Here is a 24995-nt window from a genome sequence, read left to right on the forward strand (position 1 = left end):
AAACTAAATTACAGTAGTCTTAAATGTGATGAACGTATGTATATATTGAAATTAATGAACACATCATTATAGAAATTAATTTACACGTTAATGAAAAAAGTACGAGATCTGTAATTGAAAAGTAATTTACGTTAATGACATGTAAGAAACGTAAACGTATTAAATGTTAAGCGTTAATAGTATTAGGCTCAATTAAAATATTATTAATATTCGTAAATGTAAATGTACATTAAATTTCATTAATATGTACATTAATAGTTATTTCAATTACGATTAATTAACCCTTAGCGGCCACACGGGGTGACTTTGTACCCCAAGGCTTAGGAAAAGTGAAATTAGAGGTCTAAAACATTTGAAATTGATACAAGTATCGACATCTGTCACTAGTAGACACGTGTGAGATGTGACTCCATTACATAGGAAGCCGAAAAATCGCATGGCGGCGCTTTGAATGTTCGTTTTCTCGACGTTTTCATTTTTCCCTCATAACTGTAATTTTGCAAAATAAATATACTTTTTGAAAGATTGGCGTATACTGTTATTTTTTTATGGTAGTGGTGTATCTTGTGCGTACAATCCTAAAATTTTAGCCCTTAATATTGAAAAATGGCGGAGTAATGAATTTTTTTCTGAAAAAAGTCATTTTTGCCGAATTTTCACATATATGACCAGTTTTTAGAGCGCCATCTATAAATTGACTAATATAAATCATTAGAAATGTTGAAGAACTGTTCAACAAACATGAAACAATCGATTAGAAATCTTAAAACACCCATATATCTTGTATAACTAATTTTTTTAGCTATATACCCCGGTGTAGCCGCGATGTGGCCGGGCTGAGGTGTGGCCGCTAAAGGTTAAATGTTATTTATATCCGTAAATAAAAAGTATATTAAATTTCATTACAAATTTCAGACATGTATAGGTCGGATTTTGATCAAAGATATATCCAGGTAATTTAAAAAATTGTTTTTTTTTTTTAAATAGAATTATCTTAATAAAATGTAAATTGTTATATACAGTAGAACCTCGATTATCCGACCTGATGTGACTCAAATTAGGTCGAATAATAAATAAGTCGGATATACGAGGGTCGTCTGAAAAGTTTTGAGCCTAACATATAAACAAGTAATTTTTCGGTCAAATTCAATTTTATTTTTCCACATAGTCTCCTTTTAAGTCGATATATTTTTTCCAGCGATGCTCCCACCCCTTTAATCCATTCAAATAATACTGAGCGTCTTGCTTTGCAAAATAGGTCTACAGATGCGATGACCTCCTCGTTCGATGAAAATTTCTGTCCTCCGTGCAAAACTTTGAGCCTAGGAAAGTAGGAAACAGAAAAAAGTCGCTGGGGGCCAGATCTGGTGAATACGGTGGATGGTCAATTAATTCGAACCGCAATTCGTGAATTTTGCCATAGCGACCGCCGAAGTGTGAGACGGTGCGTTATCTTGATGGAACAGCACTTTCTTCTTTTTCAAATGCGGTTGTTTTTTCTCAATTTCTGCCTTCAGCTTGCCAAGCAATGATGCGTAATACGTCCTTGTTATTGTTTTACCTTTTTCAAGATAGTCGATCAACACAATTCCATGACTGTCCCAAAAATCAGTCGCCATCACCTTTCCCGCCGATAAAACCGTCTTCGCTTTCTTCGGAGCAAGTTCACCCTTCGCAGCCCACTGTTTTAATTGTTCTTTCGTTTCAGGAGTGAAGTGATGGACCCATGTTTCATCAACCGTTATTAATCGACGCAAAAAATCCGACTCGTTTCGCTTAAACCGCTCCAACAGGGCCTTAGAAATGTTCATTCGAATGCGTTTTTGATCCAGAGTGAGCAAGCGCGGCATCCATCGCGCGGTTAACTTACGCATGCCTAATCCTTCAGTCAATATACGACAAACACGTTCTTTTGACATGCCAACAGCCTCTGCTATCTCCCTAATCTTAATTCGACGGTTGTCCATTATCATTTGATGAATTTCTTCGATGTTATCGGTGGTGTTCGCAGTTGTTGGCCGTCCCGAACGCTCATCATCAGCTAAGCTGGTACGACCACGTTTAAATTCAGTTACCCATCTTTTCACGGTGGCAAATGATGGGGCAGAGTCCCCGTAAACAGCGTCCAACTCGGCTTTAATTTGTGTAGACGTATTGCCTTTCAAATGCAAGAATTTAATTATAGCACTATATTCAATTTTTTCCATTTTTACAAAATGACACAAATGATTGTCAAACAAGAACTGAACGTCCAAAGTGGCCACAATTGTCACGGATATCTTTCGTAAGTATCACGATTATAATACCAGAATGGCTTTGACGAGTAACGCCATCTTCATGATGAGGCTCAAAACTTTTCAGACGACCCTCGTATGTATATATACATATAGTATAACCAGTGTTATATTTTATATTTGGTAATTATTCAGAATACACGCATTTTAGTGTGAAAATGAAAACAAGAGGAATAATCTCCAAAACCCTTGACAAATGTTATTAAGGTCATGACCCTGAACAATATTTAAAAGGTTTTAACCAGCAGTTAGAACCTCAGATAATGCTCTCTCTAATGCCAGCGGTACTATAACTTTCAAGCCTTATATATTGTAACTCAGAAAGTATTTAATAAAGAAATATTTTATTAAAGTGTTTTGAAGAGATCTTCAAAACACTTTAACAAAATATTTCTTTATTAAATACTTTTTGAGTTACAATATATAAGGCTTGAAAGTTATAGTACCGCTGGCATTAAAAAAAATTTGATATGACCTTGGCGATACCACCCAAGGTCAAATTGATAAAACCGGTTGATAGTCCTTTTTAATCTCTATCATTTTCATCTGAAACAGTTTTCTATGAAATTTATATTTTTTGCGCTTATTTGTTGACTTTGACCTGCTCTCCTGCAAAAACTACTTATCGGACGCAATTTTGCAAAAGGAAAAAATTGTTTCTTTTTTAGCGTAAAGTCTTGTACTTCGCGGGTGCGAATTTGAAAATACCTTGTATATAAAAAATAAAATAATTATACATAAAATAATTTAGTATCAAATTACCTTAGTAATTTAAACTATAAACTTGATATTTCATCAATTTTTGGCAGTACAAGAAAAAGATGTGATTGGAAAAAATTATTAACTTTAACTATTTTGGATTACATTGAAAATTTGATTTTATTTGAAAGGGACTGATAAACTAATAGCTGATAATGAGAAAAATTTCGAAAAATTTTGTGCATCTCTTCTTTAAATTCCCCTATATACAAAAGTGTAAAAATCCTCACTCTATATTGTAATCATTAAATTTTCTCAGTTGTTGAAAGTTAGTAAACCAATAAATGCCAATAGCGTGCAATATAAAGAAAGAGAGCAATAAATCGTATTATGTCATCTTGAAAACACTTGATTTTATCATTTCGGATTTTTTACTGATCAAATCTGTATTGACTGTCAGAACTTCTTTTATATACTTTTTTATAACATAAAATCGAGAAATAATTATATTGCGATCCTATGTTATATTATTATCTAAATTATTATGAATGTTAAGATATAAATAAATTTTTTTGGAAGCAAAAAGATACAATTAATAAAGTAAGATCTACCGCACAATTAAAAGTAACGCAATTTTCAATCAAAATCTTTGTTTAATTTTACGTAATTTATATGATTTATATAATTAGCAATTATAACGAATTCTTATAAAATTGATAATAAAACTTGTGCCTTAAGAATAATATATTAGGTACCCCGCATATACCAATTTTATCGAATATCTATGTAATTTTATTTAAAGACAACATTTATAATTTGCGTCTATCTATTCGCATAAGAATGATATACTATTTATATTTATAATTTTATACAACGTGTATTTTTATGTATATGTACATTTTAATTTTATGTTATATATATATATATATATATATGATTTTTAATTACTTCTTAAATGTATTATACAATATATATTATATTTTATGAATTTTGTCTCATAAAATAAATATTATTTCAAGAAAACTTAAGCTTTTTTCTTATTGTAATAGATTGATAATTTTCAAAAAATTGGAATACAAAATTTTAATCCTTAAATGTATAATAAAAATAGTTATAAAAATTTGCAAAAACTCAAACAATATAAAAATTATCCCTTAATAAATCAAACTAATCAAGACTCCTTATAAATCAAAGAATTGGAAAGTGTAAGGGCACTAGGAGTCAGGCGCAGTTGGTGTCGTTCGTACACAGTAATAAGTCCTTCTGACGAGATTTTTTATCACTTTACAATTTTCATTAGTACTAGCTAATAACTAAAAAGTGACTCACTGTGTCTGATACCGACTGATCAACATATCAGGAACCGGTTCTTGAATTATTCATGATAATGTTTGCGATACGGTACTTTGTAATCGTGGTGAGCGTCCCTATTTTCGGGATAATTAATTATATTATTAAAGTTTTTTGATAAATTAGTTTCTATATTCTTTAATTAGACGTTTTTAATATTTCCCTTCTTTTTCATTTTTCTTTTCTTTCTCTTTATTTAATTCTGGCATTGAAATTCTCGATGTAGGAGAGCTCACCATTACAGGATAACTCTTACTTTATATATGTTAGTGTGTGTTTGTTCTGAGGAAGGCTCAAAAATGAGTCGAAACATGTAAGCGCGTTTAGTGAATAAAGAAGTTTCACTCTTTATAAGTGTATTATTTGCGCGACGTCTTTTGCGCCTGACTCCTAGTGCCCTTACTTTTTCCAATAAAAATTATGTTAATAAATTTAAATAGAATCTTATTAAGAATGAAAAGTGTGTTAGTGTATGTTGAAAATTATTTAATATTTTTTTGTTATTTACTAAAGCAAAAATATTTATTTCCTAATTGTAATAATTGAAACACAATTAATGTCTGGAAAACAGTGCGTAATAAAAATTGAAAACAGCATTCTCTCAATTATTTATTAAAAAACAAACAAGGATAAATATAATGGATAGATATACCTTAGCGAGAGAATAAAAGTGATTCGAATGAAATATTACACATGCACTGATAGAGTGGTAAAAAACAATTCTTTTTGCACGGTTTATACGTTATACTCTTATGTGTAAAGAAAGGCATTTTTGAAATTACCAACTTTTCTAAAACGACTGTGACATTCACGATGCTTTTGTCATAATATAATTTTTTCGCATTTATATACATATAATGCATGTATTCTCCAAAAATGCCATTACAAAAAGATCAATATCATTTTATGCATGCATGTAATTTATACATGTTTTCATAACTTTCATATATTTATATAATAATTTTTAGTTTCGTGCGAACGTTTTGTTGCTATCATGCAGTGATAAATTATCAAGTATTTAAAAAAAAATAGCAAAGTTATTTAGAAACTTATTGTTATACAACATATATGTAAATAATTTTTTTAATTCGTCTATTATATAATGTACAAATTATAATAATTTGCTAAACAAATTATAATAATTTCCTTTCTGCGTCGCTTCCTTCTGTTTCCGTTTTGTAAGACGGTGCCGATCGAAATAAAGAATATTTACGCTTACGTTTACATTGATATACAAGGCGTGCAAAAAAACTTATTACATAATATAATCAAAATCCAAAAATTAAATATGATCGACGGTCTTTACGTCGCCAACAATTATCTGTTCACGGCGAGAAAACACACAAAATACCGTAGCAGAACAACGCGTGCTCCGATTTTATTCCGGTGGAAATTGGAGTAACAGTGAGCGCCGCATATGTTCGACTTATTTGTACTAGGATCGATAAAATTGTAATTATCGCCGCTGGGTGTCGTTGCAGCAGTGGAATTCTGTAACTCGTTATGCAGTCGTTATGAGTTCGTAACTTTTGACAGTTGCGCAACTTTTTTACCATATAAAATATCTGCGTAATTGTCGTTATGAGCACATAACGATAGCATAACGAGTTACAGAATTCCACTGCAGGACGCTTATAACAAGCGTGAACACTAAATTCTTACATTTTTATAACACATTGCAAATATTTATATAGTTATTAACATATTTTGTTAATCTTATAATTGTTTACAAAATGTTTTGCAAGTAATAATCTTGATTGCAATAAAATCTTTAAAAATATGTAACAGCTATCACTTATAGAAATTTTTGGTATTATATATTTACTTTTGTAAGAATGCTGTAAATTCCAATACAACTTTAACAGATACATCAATTATTATCTAAAAGCTCGTTATAAATTAAAATATAACTTATTATCAGAGTTCAATTTAACAATAATGTTTTTAACTCGTTTTAACTAATTTTTTGAAAAGCTAATTTTTCAAGAAGCATACACTTCTCGTTATGATTATTAATATTCTTTATAGTATTTTAATATATTATTTATATATTTTGCAAGTCACATCGGTTTTTCTAGTTTATACTTCATATGTTTCTACATATTTTTTACTAATTTCGTAAGTGTGAAAGTGTAAACAAGTTTTTGCTAACGATGAAGTAAGATTATAATTTAATGAATTAAATTTATTCTACCTGTATGTGTGTTGCATTTTAATCTTTGGCACTTCAATCGCACATTGGGATTTCGTCCCATTTGGCACGGGAGCCATCGCCCTTATCGGCAGCAACTCGTTTCACAAGCTCGGGGGACGGTTTCTTGAGGTTGTAGGCCCATCCGATCTTCGCGAACATGTCGATGAAAAACGACGAGTGATTGAAAATATACCAATTAAATTCGGCTGCACGATAGTCCCAAGGAAATGTGTGATGATAATTATGAAATCCTTCGCCACTACAAACTACACTCACGCTCATATTCTCTGTTGGTCGTATATTTCTAGAAATTAGAACAAAATTGTGATAATAAATGGAAATAGATTTTATCTATTAAATATTATGTCTCGAATCAATTAAAAAATATTTTATGATTTTTCTTAAAAAATCCTCGCGAAAATAATCGATTTTACACTTAATAATCTGTCGGAAAAATCATTCTTGTGCCTCAAACATGCATAAACGATATTGAATATTAATAATATTATCGTAAATACATCCAAAAGAACTCACTTATTGTATGGCTTGGTACCCCACATGTGAGCGAAACTGTTTATGGAAAAACTTGCATGTAACACTAGCATCACTCTAGCTACTTGTGAAATGAAGGATCTGTTCCAAGTCTCACCCCAGAAGTAAACTGGTATCAGCGTGGGCAAGACATAAGAGAATATCAAGTTCATCAACGTAACATATCTGCTAACAAAAAATTAACTGCATTAATACTTATTGTGTTGGAAAATTGCGCTGATAGAATATAAATAAATATGTAATCTGAATTATATGTAAATATTCAATTAACTTTTTATGAAAAGCGATGATTGGGTCTGCCAAAATGTCCCGCATATCAGTCTCACGTAACTTTTGAATGATTTCAGGCCTGAGTCTTCTTAGAATCCAACCTATGTGGCAAAAGAAAAAGCCGCGTCGGCTGTTGTGAGGATCTAAATCTGTGTCGACGTATTTGTGATGTACACGATGAATCCGTACCCAACTAAAAATAGAGACCTATATATATAAAGAAATGTAGCATTAAGACCTGTCCTCATTGAAGCCAATCGTCTGGTTGGTAAAGCCGGGATGTGTCTTTAGAAAATAAAGTCAATCTTGTAAATAGATCCCTAAATTAAAACAGCATGAATTTCCCATTATTATGTAATATCTTTGACTCAATATTCGAATAAAAAATGCGCTTTGTATGTATAATAGTTGAATTGACTTTAATTTGAAATGCAAATTGAAAATGTTATTGAATTAGATTTCGTAATAAATTGTATTTCGGTTTATATAATAAATAAACTCTTTTGATTATTACCCCTCCGCTCGAACAGAAACAAACGAAAAGGATGAGCCTGAGCGGTAGATTAGCGCTATACGATCGATGAGACCAAAATCTATGAGCACCAGCAGTCACACCGATGCATCCTAGGTTATACAAGATTAGTACTGAAAATATAAAAAAAAATGTTAGTTTATATGTAATATAACATTAATTATAATAATTAAAGTTGATATAATTATAAAGTCGAGCATGACTATTTTACCAGTTTTAACTTTAATATTATATGATTTTTGGCAGGAAATACATCTCTTCGACGTGTTTCAAATTACATTATACAATCATAATTATTTTTTCAAAGCACAAGCATGACCTTTAAATGTTCAATGTATTTTATTTAGAAACAATGATCTGTTTTCTATTCCTACACTAGACTATTCTAGAGCTCTCTTTCTCGCTTTAAACAAATATCAAACATATATCTTTCTCACTTTAAGTTCCAAAAGTGTACACTAGTTCGGCCACAGAAAACAGATCTATTTATTGCAAGAAAAGCCTTGCTCTACTCTTGTTAAACAACTAGTTTACAACAAAAAATTACAATACCAAATTTAAATTTGTAAATATTTTTTAAACAAACTTACACCATAAAGTCGTCCTTAAATTTTCAAAGTAGTTGAACGTGATTAAACCGTAAAGTCCAATGGTGTGCATTATTGATAAGTAAAAGACCGAAAACCATACGATATCCGTTTTTCGTGTTTCTCTTTTCGTAATAATTTCTTCTTTGCACTTAATGTCACACGTGTCATCATGAGAATTGTTTGGTATCGTGTCATGCATAATGATAACAATAACTGTTTACGTATAAAGTGTAATTATATTGTACTTGAAGTCACATCGATAGATACAGATTGTGCTCGTGGAGCGCTATTAGCGATATATTGTGTAAGAGTAGATAAAAAGAGTGTCGCCAATTACCTGGAAAATACATAGCGGTAATTTTAAATGAAAATAATATAAGATAATATAAAATAGTATAAACTATAAGATAATATAAAATAAATTAACAATTTAAAATAAAATTTGAATTCGTATTAAATAACAAATCCTTCATCGCGTTTTGTTGAAATCCAAAATTATATGACTTATCTCTAAATAACGGTTTTTAAAACGAAGTCAAAATAGATCGATAAAGGAGCATAAAAACCTCCGTAACAATGCAATTATATATTAAAATGAAATCACTTTACATGTATATATCAATAGACATTTCGACTATGTATCTGATCATTTTCAGTATCAAAATTAAATAGATATTCAATGCTACTTACAATATATGTTACGTCGTTACTAATCGTCTACAATTAAAAAATTTAATACAAATTGTTATATCATTATCGTCTGTCTGTCTAGAAAGGATTCTTTGTCGACAATCTAGTTTAAACTTTATTTTTCTTTGTCCCTTTAATACTGCTTCGTTTAACGTAAACATTCATTATTTAATTTTTGAAATCATCCCTGACATTTCAGATCCTCACAGGATCCCCAGTTTCTATAACATTGTCACGATACACAAATCTGTATTATATAAACAATAAGTATAATAACTTTCGAATGTTTGCTCAGCAATACAAAAATCCTAATAACGACCGATAATCGAGCAAAAGAAAGTAGATATATAATTAATTAAAAAGTTATTAATATATATATATATACTTAATAAAAAATTTGATATATATGTATATATATCAAATTTTTTAATTAATTAAACATCTATTTTTTGCTCGATTATTGGTCGTTATTAGGATTTCTATATATGTCAGTCGTTCTTTAAATATAACAAACACAAGAGATAAAAAATTAAACTTTAAAATGGATAAAAAACTACAAAAGTAAACTAAAATTTATAATTAATAAGATTGTTAAGAAAAATTATTTTAATAATACCTGTGAGTCAACGAAAACGCCAAAGCTGGTGCGATTTACCCTACACACCTGGACAGTCAAATCTGTTAATTTTGTAAAGTATCTGCTGCAAACGTTGTCGGAAAAATACCAACAAAAATATCTGATAATAAAATATGATAGCAGAGTTGACTGAGAATTTACCATTTTCTAATCAATTTAAATGATATATTTTATTTAAATACCGGACAGCTAAGTCTGTTAAGGGGATACTAAAGTCGCCTGTATTACCGACTAAACCATGTAATTTTTGTATAACAATTACCTTTTTCCTCTCTTACTTGTTTGAAAATCCTTTTTTAGGATTAAAGTATATGCATAATAGTTAATACATGTCTGTGAAGTGAAGTCAATGTCGAAGAACGACAAAAAATTTCGAAATTGAGATTTTCTTTACCATTTCTTAGTCCAATATGGCGCTCCAAAGCTATCACATCGTGACATTTGCTTTATATAATAGTTGTGCAATCTGTACTTACGAAATAGTAGTCCACAGACTAGTAGTTTGTATAAAGAAACAGTATGGAATTTCTAAAATTAGACGTTTATTAAAAGACGTCTAATTAAAACATATTTTAATAAATTCTCAATAAAAAAATTGTTATACGAAAATTTATGTGTATATGTGACGTCAATTTGATTTCAATGATTTTAATGTGATTTCAATGATTTATCGTTTTTAGGATCCCCTAAAAAGTATGAATAACTCCCGCAACAGCCAAGCGCAGTTTACTGTTTTTCTAATATCAGAAAACAAATATCGAAAAACGAGTAGGCCCTGTATTATGATATCATAATGATATAATCCCATTTCTGCCTGGAAATTTGTCTATAAATATCGGAACAAATCAACATTAGGCACATAAATTGGAGACACTTTTTTATCTACCCATTCTATATCGTATTATTTTACTTCGATCTCTTCGATCGTGTAACCAGGTCGTTTACATCATTGCTAAATGTGGCAGTTAAAAAGTTTATAGCGTAGGAGTTTCGTGCTTTTGATAAATTCAAGCATGCGTGTCAAGACTTTATGACTGGCTGCGTTACAGAGAGCTTCATAACTGCACAACTTTCACTATTCGTCATGAAAATAGGTCTTTCTATTAAATCCCTCTCCACACTGATTATGAGTCTCACCGTCTTCTCAGTGTCATCTTCTCCCGTCGTACCTACTCATCTTCTCAATTTATCTGCTCAACCCATATCTTCTCAATAAACACTTCATTGACTCTTTTCCAAGTTCTTCTACTTTTGTGTCATCCCGTTTGTTCCTACCGTCTAATCATAACATCTCAAAAATCTTTACCTTTGCTCTTATCACAGCTATCGATGTTTAATATCTTTAAGTGCGCAAAACTCACTTTCGCCAGTCTGTACGAATCTTCAGGACATATAATCCTCTCATTCACAATATCTTGATTATCTCTCCTTTATATTTTCAATCACTTCTTATCTTGCAACACTTTTCCAATCTTCTGGAAGCAATTAGTAATTTTTCTAATTCTCAAAAATCATAACCCCTCTTCACCCTCCTCATTTCGCTCTATTTCTATTCCTTCTTTCCTCTCCAAACTACTCGAACAGATTTGCTTTAAGCAATTAAATATCATTTTCAGGAAGGTTAATGCTATTTCCGATTGATAATCCAGATTTCGCAATATGCATATCGAAACAAGCTGTTAGGGGAGACCGGGGCAGGTTGTCGTACGGGGTTGATTGTCAAAATGCTTATAACTCAAACAAGGTACGGCAGAAAAATTTCTTTTTTTGACTGTAGATAGCTGATATAATATTAATTTGTTGTGTAAAATGGTTTGCACCACAAGCATTGTATATATTATTTATAGCGATTTTTGAGAAAATAAAGTGGATGAGTAATTTTTTATAATCATCTATTTTGTTGTCTGACAAGTCTTTGGCATTATTAATCGTAATATCCCTGTATTCATAGAAAATGACATATCTTAGAAGATCTTTGCTACAATTAAGTAATCATTATTCTGACTAAGTTTGTGAATACAATCTCTTTTATTAAAAATGTGGGGTAAATTGATCAAAATGAGACGAGATTAGGTGACAATTAATTTTTTTTTTAATATCTTTAGAGGACACATTTTCAGAGAATATACTTACAAATATATTATATTTCATATAGATATATATTTTTTTATTTTTCATATAGAAACTATGATACAAAAACAAATTACGTATTTTATGATTAAAATAACTATTTTATTTGTATTAATACTATAATTACTATTATTTCTCAAAATATAGAACTGATATTAAAATAAAAATTGTGTTTTTTATATGTGTTGTCCATAACAAATATGCTACTGCCAATCCTAGAACGTGTGACAATCAACCAAGAACGCTGGGTTAATTGTCATATTTTCGAAGCATCATTTAAAATTAAATAACTTATTTTTATGATATGATAAATTCACGAGTAATATTTTTTTAAATACCTAAAGGATGTAGGTATATTGTAACGTATATAATATTTCAAAATCAGGCATCCGCTTTTTTCTAAAAATCAATAATCAAAAACTATGACAATCGGCCCCGGTCTCCCCTACATTATATTTGATGTCGTGCTGTATAGTTTGGTAGCAACTAAATTATCACAATCAATACTAGTGTGGATATGTCCACCAAGAAGGCCTGACTCGAAGCTTCGGAGTCGGCCGCAGCGTTTCGTCTTGGTCCCACACTACTAGACTCATCAGTAAGACGATGTAGTGGGGGACTTGCCTTAGACGCCTGGAATGAATCCAGAATGATATTCTATTTAAAGGAAAATTCGCGCGGTGAGGCGCTTACGCGAACCGAGTGAGTCCCGTGGACATCTAGTGGCGAGTCGCCACACTAGAAATTTAAAATGCCTATTACGGTCGAAGCTGGATCTTCATTGCTTTGAATAATTAAATCTTAAATTACTAATATATGCACTATATATGTACTTGCATATATATCATATTGTAGTCTTTTCAAACTGCGCGCCGAATTGTTTTTCCGGACTTATAAACGCAATTAAAACTACTCTAGTAATCGCGAATTAAATTGACAAGCAATTTAATAATTTAAAAATATTATCAAGCATCATATTATAAAAATGTTAATATGTTGAAACTGCTAATAAATTTATTGCGAAAAATATTACCTCGGCCGAGACTTGAACCCGGATCTTTTGTATTCTGTACGAGCTAGGACGTAATATTTTTTGCAAAAAATGTATTAATAGTTTCAACATATTAACATCTTTATAACATGATATTTGATGGTAGCATCAAATTATTAAAATTGCTTGTCAATTTATTTCGCGATTACTAGAATAGTTTTAATTGCGTTTATAAGTCCGGAAAAACAATTCGGCGCGCAGTTTGAAAAGACTACAATATGGTATATATGCAAGTACATATATAGTGTGTATTAGTAATTCAAAATTAAATTATTTAAAACAATAAAGATCCAGCTTCGTAATAGGCATTTTAAATTTCTAGTATTGATTGTGTTTCTCACATATGCGGTCTAAAATAACGATTCTTAATATTGTTTAAATTATCACACATATATAATTAGCTAGATCTTACTCCCGCGATAATAAATTATTTTCGTCACACTTTGAAATACCATGAATGCATCTATGTTCCGATTACTGCAATCACGCATCTGTAGTACCTCTGACCTCTGACCGCGACATCGAGAGGTTTATGAACCAGAAGCTAATCGATATGCGAAAATAAGAATCCTTTGTGTGTACGTTATACGAATTCGCGTCAATTTGTGTGTCACTCACTCAGTATTTCCTTACTCGTTTGTAAGTATCATTTTAAAAAATGTAATGCACTGAAAATTTTAAATTTTGAAAAATGAAAATGTAGAACTTCGTCTTTTCTAGTTTATTTAGATATGTCATCTTATGCGATACTTTAGCGAGAGAAGAAAAGTTAACGCCAAAATTACTTAAAAAACAATAATCTAAAACATTGTAAGGTTAAATCTCACAAGCTACTTTGCTTTGTATGATCTATGAGATAATGATTTATAAGCGTCAGTCGTGATGCAGCGAGAAATATAAATACTATAAATTACACAGGTTTGTTTACTCACAAAGAAAGTCGGCAAATGTAAAATAAAAAAGAATTTGAAACTTTTTGCATAAGTTTAGAATAGATGGACCTAATTACAATTCTTTTAAACTGTTTATATTCGATTTTAGGGGTGGAAACACTTTTGTTACGAATCGATTGTTTCGCGAGAACTGATGCGCGCTCAAGAAAGAATGGGAAATAGAGGGAAGAGCAGCGATAAGAGTCGGGCTTGAGAAATCACTTTCACAATTTCCTTTTTTTTAACAATATGGAATCTGCATTACACTTCGAAACGGCGGACAGCCTGAGATCTCGAATCAAAATGCGAGTAGAAATCTTCGGTTTGGTCATAAATGCTGCGAATTATTGCGACCAATAAAGACCTTCCTCAGAACCAGTGTTGCCTCCAGGTACGACGAAAATCTTGACGCGAAAACGATACAATTCGATCCGCAGCGACCAAATTACGTTCGCGGACGCACGAGGCACTCACCCTCGGTACAATGTCGATATTGGAGAGTTCACCGTTGAGGATCTACATTGAATCAAAGATGTCGTGGTTTCACGGATTACGAAAAGAGACCGCTTCGCATTTTTTCGTTATGAAGCAAAATACACGTATACATACACAAACGTTGAAAATGAAAGTCTTGCAAACGCCGTGTTCACTGAGAATAACTTACGCTCCTGGGTCTCCAAGTACCAATCGATCATCGTTATAGCGAGATATCTTCAAGCCGGGTCTTCCTCCTAAGGGAAGTGCGTGAAAGCACATATTCGGTCACTCGCGCAGTCGCGCAGTCAGACAAAGGGCGAGGATTGTCTTAATTCGCGAGACCGATAGAGATAGCTAATGCGCAATGTCACCATACTGTCTCTCGTAATTTCGCATGCGCTACCGGCAGAACCGACGGATGTAAATATTGAGTTCTATCTTTTTACACGCTGAGATATTCTTGGATCGCTTTCGAGGGAAAATTGATCGATAAGATACGAACACTCCATTCGACATTTTTTTTGCCATTACGCTGATTCTGGAACTTCCTTGAAAAAAAAATCGACGTTTATGTCTATGCGAATATCTTCGAAGTAATAAAAAATATAAAAAAATATTTTGAATAAAAATATTTTATGAATAATAAGAATCTTTATTGGACCGTACATGTCCAAAGCACAACCAATAGAAAATAGAAAATAAAAGCCCATAATGGTCAAAGCTGGATTTTTAATGTATTTTTTTTTATGTATACTACATATGTACACGCATACACCATTTTACAATCACTTGAACTTAATACTATTCTTTGTTCTTTCAATTTTTACCATGAAAGAATTAAATTTACTGTCGAATTTGGCGATGATAGAGGAATAAATTTTCTTGATGTAAGATTACTAATAGAAGAAGGAAGAATTATTTTTAACAATTATAAAAAGACTACTAATTCTGGCAGATATTTGAATTTTTTTTCAAATCGTCCTTTAGAACACAAGAAGAGTGTTGTAATTGGGTAGTTGGACAGGGTCTCTTATTCCTCTCCCATCCTAAATTTCATGAGAAAAATATTACTTTATTAATTAATATTTTTCAAGAAAATGGATACCCATTGAATTTTTTGTTCTCAACTATTAATAACAGGATTAAAGCGTTGTCTTTTAAAAATAATTTTGATAATGTCAAGGATCATAAAGATAATGTCATCTCGGATACCACTGATAATACTAAAAAATTTTTTACTATTCCTTACTTCAACAAAATTTCTAAAAAATTTAAATTCATTACACAAAAATTTGACTTTAATATCACGCACAAACCAACGAATAGTTTGAAGACCTTGATCAAAACTGGCAAGGAAAAATTAAAAAAGGAGATCACTCTAATGTGGTGTATAAAATAAACTGCCACGGTTGCAACTATTCGTATGTAGGACAGACAAAAAAGAGAACATTTAATACACGTTTAAAAGAACATAAAAATGATCCTAAAAAACCATCGAACGATTTGTCTGTTATATCTCGTCACACGCTAGATCATAATCATAGGATGGATTGGGATAATACTATTATTCTTGATTCCGAACAATCTTTTTATAAAAGGTTGGTCTCAGAGATGATATATATCAAAAGACAAAAAATAGATTTAAATAAGCAGAGTGATACAGAACGCTTTCCTGAAATCTACCCCTTCCTATCTTTAAAAATATCCCCTCTACTCACCAATAGTTTTTTCCCCTTTACTCTCCTTTCCTTACACAATTTTATAAAGACTGTCGCTTGCTACGTTGTCATTACATTTTTATCAAGAATAGTTCTTTCCAAATTGTGGCCAGGACTTGGTTTAATTGTACACTATATCTGCGAATTCACTTTTTCGACGACTTGTGTCACTAAATACGTGGTAAGCGATTTCGATTAGTAATCTAAACCGATTCTTCTTATTATTAACAATGTATTGATAGGAAACATTATATATTTGTTTTTTTTTCGAATTTTAGTTAGAATCTGGGAATTACGTATTTCACACTCGAAGTCGGAAATAACTTCTAGAAAAAGACTCTATTTTGCAAAACAAATTCGTTTCGTATGTGACTGTAATTTGGCTTTTTAAATCTTGGACTGGATTGTATCAACTCGTTACATAAGCGAATGTTAAATTTTGTCACCATCTATTCTAGACTATCGATTTATTGTCAAGTATTTTTTATTTTTTGTGACATTCTTTTATGTATTACTGATGATGGTCAAATATTGACCAAAAAACATCTATTTTTCCTTATTATAATTTGAAATATATGACTTTCGCTAAAAACATCTAGTGCCGTGGCTATATATATGCTCCTTATTGTTTATATTTTGTATTTTTAAGCTACTTCTAAAAGTTTCAATTTATTATATATATATATACACAACAATATCTCTACTTCTACTGAATTATTACAGCCCAAGTAGCATCTATTGGTTCATATACATTTTAGACGTTTCCTGAACGTATGTAATGTTCTACAAGCGTTTAGGAAACATACATAAAACCAACATGTGCTACTGGCGAGTATAAAAAACATGTTTATATTTTAACATTGTTATTATATTATATTATTATAACAACATTATTAACTTAATAAATTATTTTAAATAAATTTAAATAAATTATCCTAATCGCGTACATTTGTTGTTAACTGATCCAAAAAACTCGCTACCAGCATGAGACAACTCTCTGTTATTTTTATTATTCAATTTTACTAGCTGGATATGGTACAGCTTTCCACAAAGAATGGCTTCCATCACCTCTATTGATCGCAACGGTCTTTATAAGCTTCTCCGACGCTTCTTTGAGATCATACGCCCAGCCGATTTTCGAAAAAAACTTAATTATATTTGTGGTTACGAAATCGTGAAACTCGGAAGCCTTGTAGTCCCACGGGAAAACATGATGATAATTATGCGATCCTTCACCGACCGTAGCACAATTGACGAATAGGTTTTCCGTTGCATTTAAGTGCCTGTCGTTAAAATAAACAAGACAAAATTATTTTTAGGCGATACAAAATGGTAAAAGCTTTAGATTTTTTGGATCAAATTTATTATATGTGAATAATTTTGATATTAATTATTTGCTTACTCATCATATGGCTTTGAGCCCCAGATATGAGCCACACTGTTGACGCTCCATGTGAAATTTAAAACCAAGATATAACGAATAAAAATCTGCGATACAAAAGCTCTAGACCAAGTCTCATTCCATGCATATACAGGCAACATCACCGGAAGCAGGAAAGCGAATATAAATTTTAATATCGGAGAATATCTGAAAAATAGGATTAATTAATTACGGTGTATAGTTTTCATCACTGTTTTATATCTTACGCAAAAAAATTTATATAAAAGATTTTCTAAAGGATCCTGGTGAAAATTTTTCTCAGATTTTTTCATATAATTTTTTAGAATTTCTATATAATTTTTTTTTTATAACACTTTTTCACATTTTTTATACGAATTGGAACACTTCTCAGAAAATCTACATCTTTTTTCAGAATTTTTCCATGTTAATTATGAAATATTGTAAGATTCCTAAGATTTTTTGTAAATATAATTTCTGATGAAATGTTATAAAATCTAAAAATTTTTTAAATACTTTTTTTAAATTATAGGATGAGAAATTTCAAAATATTTCAGAATCCATTCGTAAAAAATTCTGAGAGAAGATGTAAACTTTCCGAATATTTCTGAGTATTTCTGAAAAATGTTTCAATTTGTATACAAATTATGAGAAAAATTTTCACCAGGAGAGGCTGCAAAAAATATCGGAATACTAAATATACATTTTCAAAATGAATCAAACTCCTATAGGACAACATTTATGAAAATATATGACGGAATCTAGCACAAAAATTATCAACATTTTAGAAGATATTAGAGTTTCTATCTGTTTTTGAAAATATACCCCTATAAATGCAAGTTACAAATTTTGTACAAGATTTGGTTATATAATTTCATTAATGTCCCATGTTCGGGGAAGTTGAGATGAAGGAAAACATTTTCATGATACCTTTCTTTCTTCTTATGTTCTTTTGTCTTTTTCAATATAAAACTATTTCGTATAACTTATATAACTCCCTGCACAAACTTACTTGATAGAAAATACAGCAATAGGATCAGCCAATACATCGCTCATATCGATCTCACAACCCTTTCGGATCACATCCGGATGTTTCTTCATCATCAACCAACCCACATGGGAAAAAAAGAATCCTCGGTTACTGTTATGCGGATCCGCATTCGTATCAGTATATTTGTGGTGCACCCGATGATCTCGCACCCATTCGAATATGTCATTCTAAAAGGATACAATTGTAAAAAAAAATTCTTCCGTCTTGCAACGTATAAAACGGTAATTATAAACGTTCATTTACCATGCCAGCCGCAGCATAGCAGGTGGCAAGTATAGTTCTAAGCTGCCATTTTGCTTTATAAGATTGATGAGTCCAAAAACGATGAACACCGCCGGTGACGCCAAAGCCTGCTATTATAATCATGCCATATACTTGAAACAAAAAAGATCGAACGCAATTAGAACACTAGAAATGCTTTAAAGTTGTGAATAATAATCCGTATTTCTCAAGAGCACCATGTAAGTAGTATGGATTTTACTGATTTGACAATTCAAAATGATTTATGACATAATTGATAAGGTACAATAGAAATGAGAAATTTTTAACAGCAATTTACTGGCTTATTGTTAAGCTTCTATTGCGTGCTCTCTTCAATCGCGTGAGTCTAATCAATTGTGTTTAAATCTGCAGCTGTCAGAAAATTAAAAACGACTGTAGCATTTTTTATAAACGTGCATTACAATTTTAATGATTAATTCGTTGACAATCTTGTACAAAATTTTACTTTTTTATTATGTAGTTTTTTTACAATATCAAGAAATCAAATTAATGAAAGAATTTTGTAAAGAATACTTACTCCAAGCAGTCGTCATCAGATTTTCGAAAAAGTTAAAAGTAAAACAGGCATATACGAAGCATAAGTGGAAAAAACTAATATTTGCGATGTTAAACCATTTGGGCTCCGTCCTGAACCAGCCTTCAGTTTTTATATAGCTCTCGCTTCTGTTTTGTTTGTCATTTTCATCTATCGTCTTTGTAGTAATCGAAGATTCCTCATTTTGTAAATCTTTCTCCGTGAGAGTTTTTGAATCTGTGCTTAAAATATTTGGCTCCATCTTTGTTTTCAAATTATTCGATCGAAAATTAAAAAAATCTGCTTCACGCTATTAACAAATAATTATAACAAATAATTGTCAACTTTTTTTTTCAAATCAATAATTAAAATAATATAGTTAACAAGGAGAATATAAGCCTGCACTGGGTGTTAACGTGAAAAACGTTAGTTGTTAAAATCGATTTCATAATAATACATAATAATGTAGAGTTTTAATTAAATATCTATTAAAATGTTATGTTAAAATCGATTTTAAAATATTTTAGTTAAATTATCGATGTTAAACTTAAATAAGCGATGAAAGATGAGATTGTGTGTTGTTTACGAATGTTTCTAATGAGTCTTTCGGTAATTATAAATTATACTATATTTTATTATTTTTCAAAATAAAGAGTCAATATTTACTCTAGAAAGTTGAAAGTATGTTGGTGAATTTTTAGAGATTTTTAAAATTATTTTGAAGAGGTAAAAAAACGAAGAGATTTGAAATGACCCTTGATGGTATGGATGAGGCACCAAATTGTAGATGGTACGGTAAGGGTTAACACAAAGTTTTGTTTGAAAGGCATAAACCACAAACGCAAGGTGTCAGTAGCGATTATTATAAATTTATGTTTGGTACAAATAATAAACGTTTCGGTCTTACATTAGACCATCTTCAGTATTACAAAAAATCTTATACTTAACTATTCTATACGTTCTCAAATTACATTGTTGTATAAAAAGACTCAATCTAACTATATCTAAAAAAACATAACGCTAAAACGCTCGTTAAAACTAATTTATTCTTTGTAGCTAATTTATCAAAAAATGTGTAGGTCATCCACATTTATTTCGTTTTATGATCTAAATAACTTGATTTTTACTTTTAGTTATGTGCTTCCAAATTTTCCTTATTACACACAAAATTACATGATTCTAAAATTTGAACAATTGATATTTGATTAACATAATTTAATAAGAACATTCTGGCAATTAATATTTGGTTCACATGATTAATTTACTACCTGTGTATTCTATTTATTGCTATTCTCAGTCGGTTTTCATCCATTTTGTTTTTAATTATTACAAGGAACACAAATTGTCAATTTCTGGTAAATATCAAGTCTATTAAAAAAATATTCTATATCTTATTGAAATCGTCTAAATTATAATTTTTACCCGTGTTACATTGCAAATCCCAAAAACTATTCTCAACAGGCAGACAACTTCTCATAACATATATGTACACGTCAACACATGACTACTATACTCGTGACATCTAACTTATATGTATCTCTGTTTCCAACCTAAAGAACAGCAGAAAGGGCAGTTCATTATCTTGCTGTGTTAATATTTAGAAAAGGCAAATATGACTCTGGCAATCTATCAGTATCATTCTGTTTGTTTAATCCAATAATTTGTTTTTTATGAAGATCATTTCCGACGTTAGTCTTTTATGCAAAAATGGTTCTGAATTTAAAATTTGAACGTTCTCCCAATTCATTGTGTGACCACTTTCTATCTAATGATCTGAGATTACTGATCTTAAACCTTTTGATTTTTTTATATCGGTCATATGTTCCTTTATTCTCGTTTTCACCTTTCTTTTGGTTTGACCTACATTGTATGGTTTGACGACGAATCACATTCTGAACAATTTATTTTATAAACCACCTCACATTGTTCCATTTTTTCTAATTTATCTTTTTCTAATTTTATAACAGAGTTCAAATAATTCATCGGTTTATATGCTATTTTATACTTATTTTTCTCAGCGATACTTTTAAATTTTTCGGAGATTTGTTTAATGTATGGTATTGTGAAGTATTTTTCTCCTACATTGCTATCATCCATATCGTTATTCTTAATTTCATCATTTATATATACATTCTTTCTCCTAGATAACTTTTTTATTCTGTTATTAATCGTCGAAAAAATTACATCCAACGGACAACCATTAGAAAGTAATACATTAATCATACATTCAATGTTCTTATTGTGATAATCTGGAAAAGCTAGCAATTGAATTTTTTTTTTCGCTTGCTCACGTCTGCTCCGATTTTCCAAATCGGTTGTTTTAACGTGTGGGGGGTTGACCGACTGCCTACTCGGCCCCGCCACAAAAAAATTTTTTTTAGCTCAACGGAATGAGGGCAAAAATTTTTTTTTGCGGAAATGGGTAGCGCATAAATAGCGCATTATTCCATAATTTTTTCATAATTTTTTCATCCACCAAATCAAATGCCGCTTTCAAATCCACAAATAAAACTATCAGTTTTCCCCCTTTTTTCTTTACCTGAGTCCACCAAATCAAATGCCGTTTTCAAATCCACAAATAAAACTATCAGTTTTCCCCCTTTTTTCTTTACCTGCGCCTATTTATTAGAAAATTCAACACGTATATGTCATCCAACGTCCTCAATCCCTTTCTGAAACCCGTCTGATTCGGTGAAATTAACCTCTTCCCTTCCACCTCCTCCCTCAATGCTGCCGTATATATCTTATATAATGACGGCATTATCGACACCGCCCTATAGTTCCTTACCTCCTCTCCCTATTCCACCATCCCATTCCTTTCCTTTCCTTACTCCTTTCCTTTTCTATATTTCCCAAACTTCCCTTATTCTTCCTTCCGTTTCCTTCGTATTCTCGTTCCCCTTCCTCTCCCTCCATACTACCTCCACCAACATTTCCCTAAATACAACCTTACCTTCCTATCAAATTTCACCAAAATTAAAGAACCTTTTAGATTTCCGTAACATTTCCGTCCGTCATATTGGTTCAGCCATTTTGAATTTCGAAATTTTGATCACGATTTCGGAACGAGCGACCCCTAAATACGAAGCCACATCGAAATCGGAGTACTCCAACACCCCTTTGAAAAGAGGTTTCAAAAAAACGTGATACACCAATTTTAATGTAGGATCATTTTCAAAATTATTCTTTTTTGATATAAACAACAATTAAAAATTAAATTTGTCGTTCATACAAGATAAGGAATAGCACACTGTTTAATAGAACGCAGTATCAAAAATAAATGTATTCTTCAATATTTCTAATTTTTTAAGTATACGTTCTATTTGTAATTTTTTAGATATCTCTATATATTCTACCTCTTTAAACTGTACAAATGATTGTCCTTACTTATAGTATAACTGATAAGCTCGAAGAATTAATTATTTTAGCAATTATCCATAAAGCAATTATCGGTTGAGCAATTATTGTTATAGAAATAGCTAATTGTAAAATATAGTTCGTAAGTAGAATTTTATTTTGAAAGGAAAAGACTCAAATGTTAATACTTTTGTCAAACACGTTTATGTAGCATATTCGTTTTGTTTATATTGGGAAAATATTTGAATGTAAAAATAAACTTATAAAATTATTTTATAATTACATATATGATATCATATAATCATAAAAAGCAGTTACTTTAATAGAATTTTTTATAATTGTATGTATATAAAGAACTACTATATGTATATAAAAAATAATATATAATAATTATATTATATGTATATAAAGATAAATTAAATGAGAAAATATATCAAGTACTATTAATTAATAGTATATCGTCTAGTATATAAGTCATCTAGTATATTCTATAATAATCTGATAATAATACGGATATATTAGTATAGCTATATTAGTACAACTATATATTGATATTTTTTTAAAGATAAAATAAAACAGAACGATGATATATTTTTTCCATAAATTTAAAAGTTAATGTCAAATTATAACTTTATTTTTTACTATCTTTTAAAATTGATTACTATTTTTTATATAAATCTTTTATATACTTATGGATGTTTATTATACATTTGGCATTTTTATTGTCTTTCTTTATAATATGTATTCTTTGTTTTTTGAATTGCTAATTGAGTCTCTTCCACTAATTCAAAAATCCGATATCTCTAAATCCGAAAAGATAATGGGTTAATTCGTATTTCTGCACTACTTACTGTGCGTACTATATATCTTCGATGATATGCGATTCTTGCAACGCTATATGACAGACTGACGCACTAGTGCGTTTTACAAGTGGTTCAACTGCAACATAAATAGCATTTGCACAATAAAAAAAATGCCTTTACGTTATGTCTCTTATACTAAAAACAATAATGAAAGGTAAATATATGCAGAAGAAATTGCAAGTGTACGCATTTTAAACAGATATATTTATGAGATAAAAGGTCGACATAGCTATGATCGCAACATCATGTAATGACTGTTTGAAATATAATCGGCAAAAAGTATTACATATAATTCTAAAGATTATTCTTTCTATTGCCATAATTATTAATGTTAAGAATTCTTGCTTTTCATCATTAAAGATTTATTATGTTGTCCACATTTGCAGTCTAATAATGAAATAACCCAAATAATGAAATATAATAAATTTTTATGACATGTTATAATACATGTTTACTTATATTTATATATGTTATGGACGCAAGTAAAGTCCGCGAGTTAACAACCCTGCACTAAATCTCAAATAAGTTCCAATAAGAGTTGGCACATATTTGGCCATGCTGTTTTGTGCAATGGATAGCTAGATATAACTAAATTTATACACACCTTGAAATTCACATTTGGCCAAACTATAACTATTGTCTGTAAAAGCGAATATATTCCAAAGTCACTTGAATTTCTAGGTATATCCTAATCACACTCTTCATTGGAAATACTGGTATGTTCCAATTAACTGTGGAACAAATGGGATTGGCGAATTTAATCTTAAATCGTTAGTACATGGAAGTTCATATACGATGGTCGTTTGAAAAGTTTTAAACCTCAACATGAAGATGGCATTATTCGTCAAAACCATTCTGGTACTACATTCATGCTTTGAAAGATACCCATGAAGATTATAGCCATTGTCGACACTCAGTTATTGTTTGACAATCATTTGTACCAGTCAATGTCAGTGTTTTTGTAAAAATGGAAAAAATGTTATCGTGCCTTGATTAAGTTCTTACATTTGGAAGGTAATACGATGGGACAGAATCCGATAAATAGCGTCCGACTCGGCTTTAACTTACCTTTCAAATGCAAGAACTTAATCACGGTATTCGATTTGTTTTATTTTTTACATTAGACAAAGTCCGATTGCTATGAGCTGTGGATTTCCTAATATACTGCTCCGATACTCTACGTTGTCTGGATTTCCGAATTATTTTCGGAATTTATTAGTAATTCATTTCCAAGTAAAGATAGTAATAGAGGAAAATCGCCTATACCGTCATACCACTTTGTTTTTAGACAATATTTCTTAAACAAAAGGTAAAAATAAAACTTTAAAAACGTAATTACAAACTGAAAACTGTCTTCTATCAGATAGTATAAGCAGTTTTTATAATACTATTTGCAATTTTTCAATAATTAAT

General features: G+C 30.6%; 2 protein-coding genes across 14 annotated transcripts in view; both read right to left on the reverse strand.

The window, feature by feature from the left end:
* Positions 1–6403: 6403 nt before the first annotated feature.
* Positions 6404–14701, reverse strand: LOC108758395 (acyl-CoA Delta(11) desaturase). Of its 13 annotated transcripts, none has more exons than XM_018503363.1 (7): positions 14187–14647; positions 10946–11283; positions 8482–8694; positions 7874–8004; positions 7361–7566; positions 7072–7254; positions 6404–6841 (listed from the first exon to the last, which is right to left on the reverse strand). In XM_018503363.1, exons 3-7 carry the CDS (start codon positions 8678–8680, stop codon positions 6571–6573), a joined length of 990 nt encoding a protein of 329 aa, XP_018358865.1. In that variant the 5' UTR covers positions 8681–8694; positions 10946–11283; positions 14187–14647; the 3' UTR covers positions 6404–6570. The 13 variants fall into 13 exon arrangements, with proteins under 13 accessions (XP_018358865.1, XP_018358848.1, XP_018358925.1 ...); XM_018503346.1 differs by having other exon boundaries at positions 8482–8818; XM_018503423.1 differs by lacking the exon at positions 10946–11283 and having other exon boundaries at positions 14531–14647.
* Positions 14702–17062: 2361 nt separating this feature from the next.
* The window catches only part of LOC108758054 (uncharacterized), a 24342-nt gene continuing 16409 nt past the window's right edge, over positions 17063–24995 (reverse strand). Inside the window, exons 7-13 of the mRNA XM_018502816.1 lie at positions 24252–24313; positions 23571–23633; positions 19366–19672; positions 18810–18940; positions 18528–18733; positions 17519–17704; positions 17063–17399 (exon numbers count right to left, since the gene is read on the reverse strand). Of these exons, the coding sequence (XP_018358318.1) occupies positions 17126–17399; positions 17519–17704; positions 18528–18733; positions 18810–18940; positions 19366–19672; positions 23571–23633; positions 24252–24313 (1229 nt within the window). The 3' untranslated portion in view covers positions 17063–17125. The remainder of the gene's footprint in view (positions 17400–17518; positions 17705–18527; positions 18734–18809; positions 18941–19365; positions 19673–23570; positions 23634–24251; positions 24314–24995) is intronic.

The sequence above is a fragment of the Trachymyrmex cornetzi genome, unplaced genomic scaffold (genome assembly GCF_001594075.2).
Source record: "Trachymyrmex cornetzi isolate Tcor2-1 unplaced genomic scaffold, Tcor1.1 scaffold1017, whole genome shotgun sequence".
In the NCBI taxonomy this organism is placed as follows: Eukaryota; Metazoa; Arthropoda; class Insecta; order Hymenoptera; family Formicidae; genus Trachymyrmex; species Trachymyrmex cornetzi.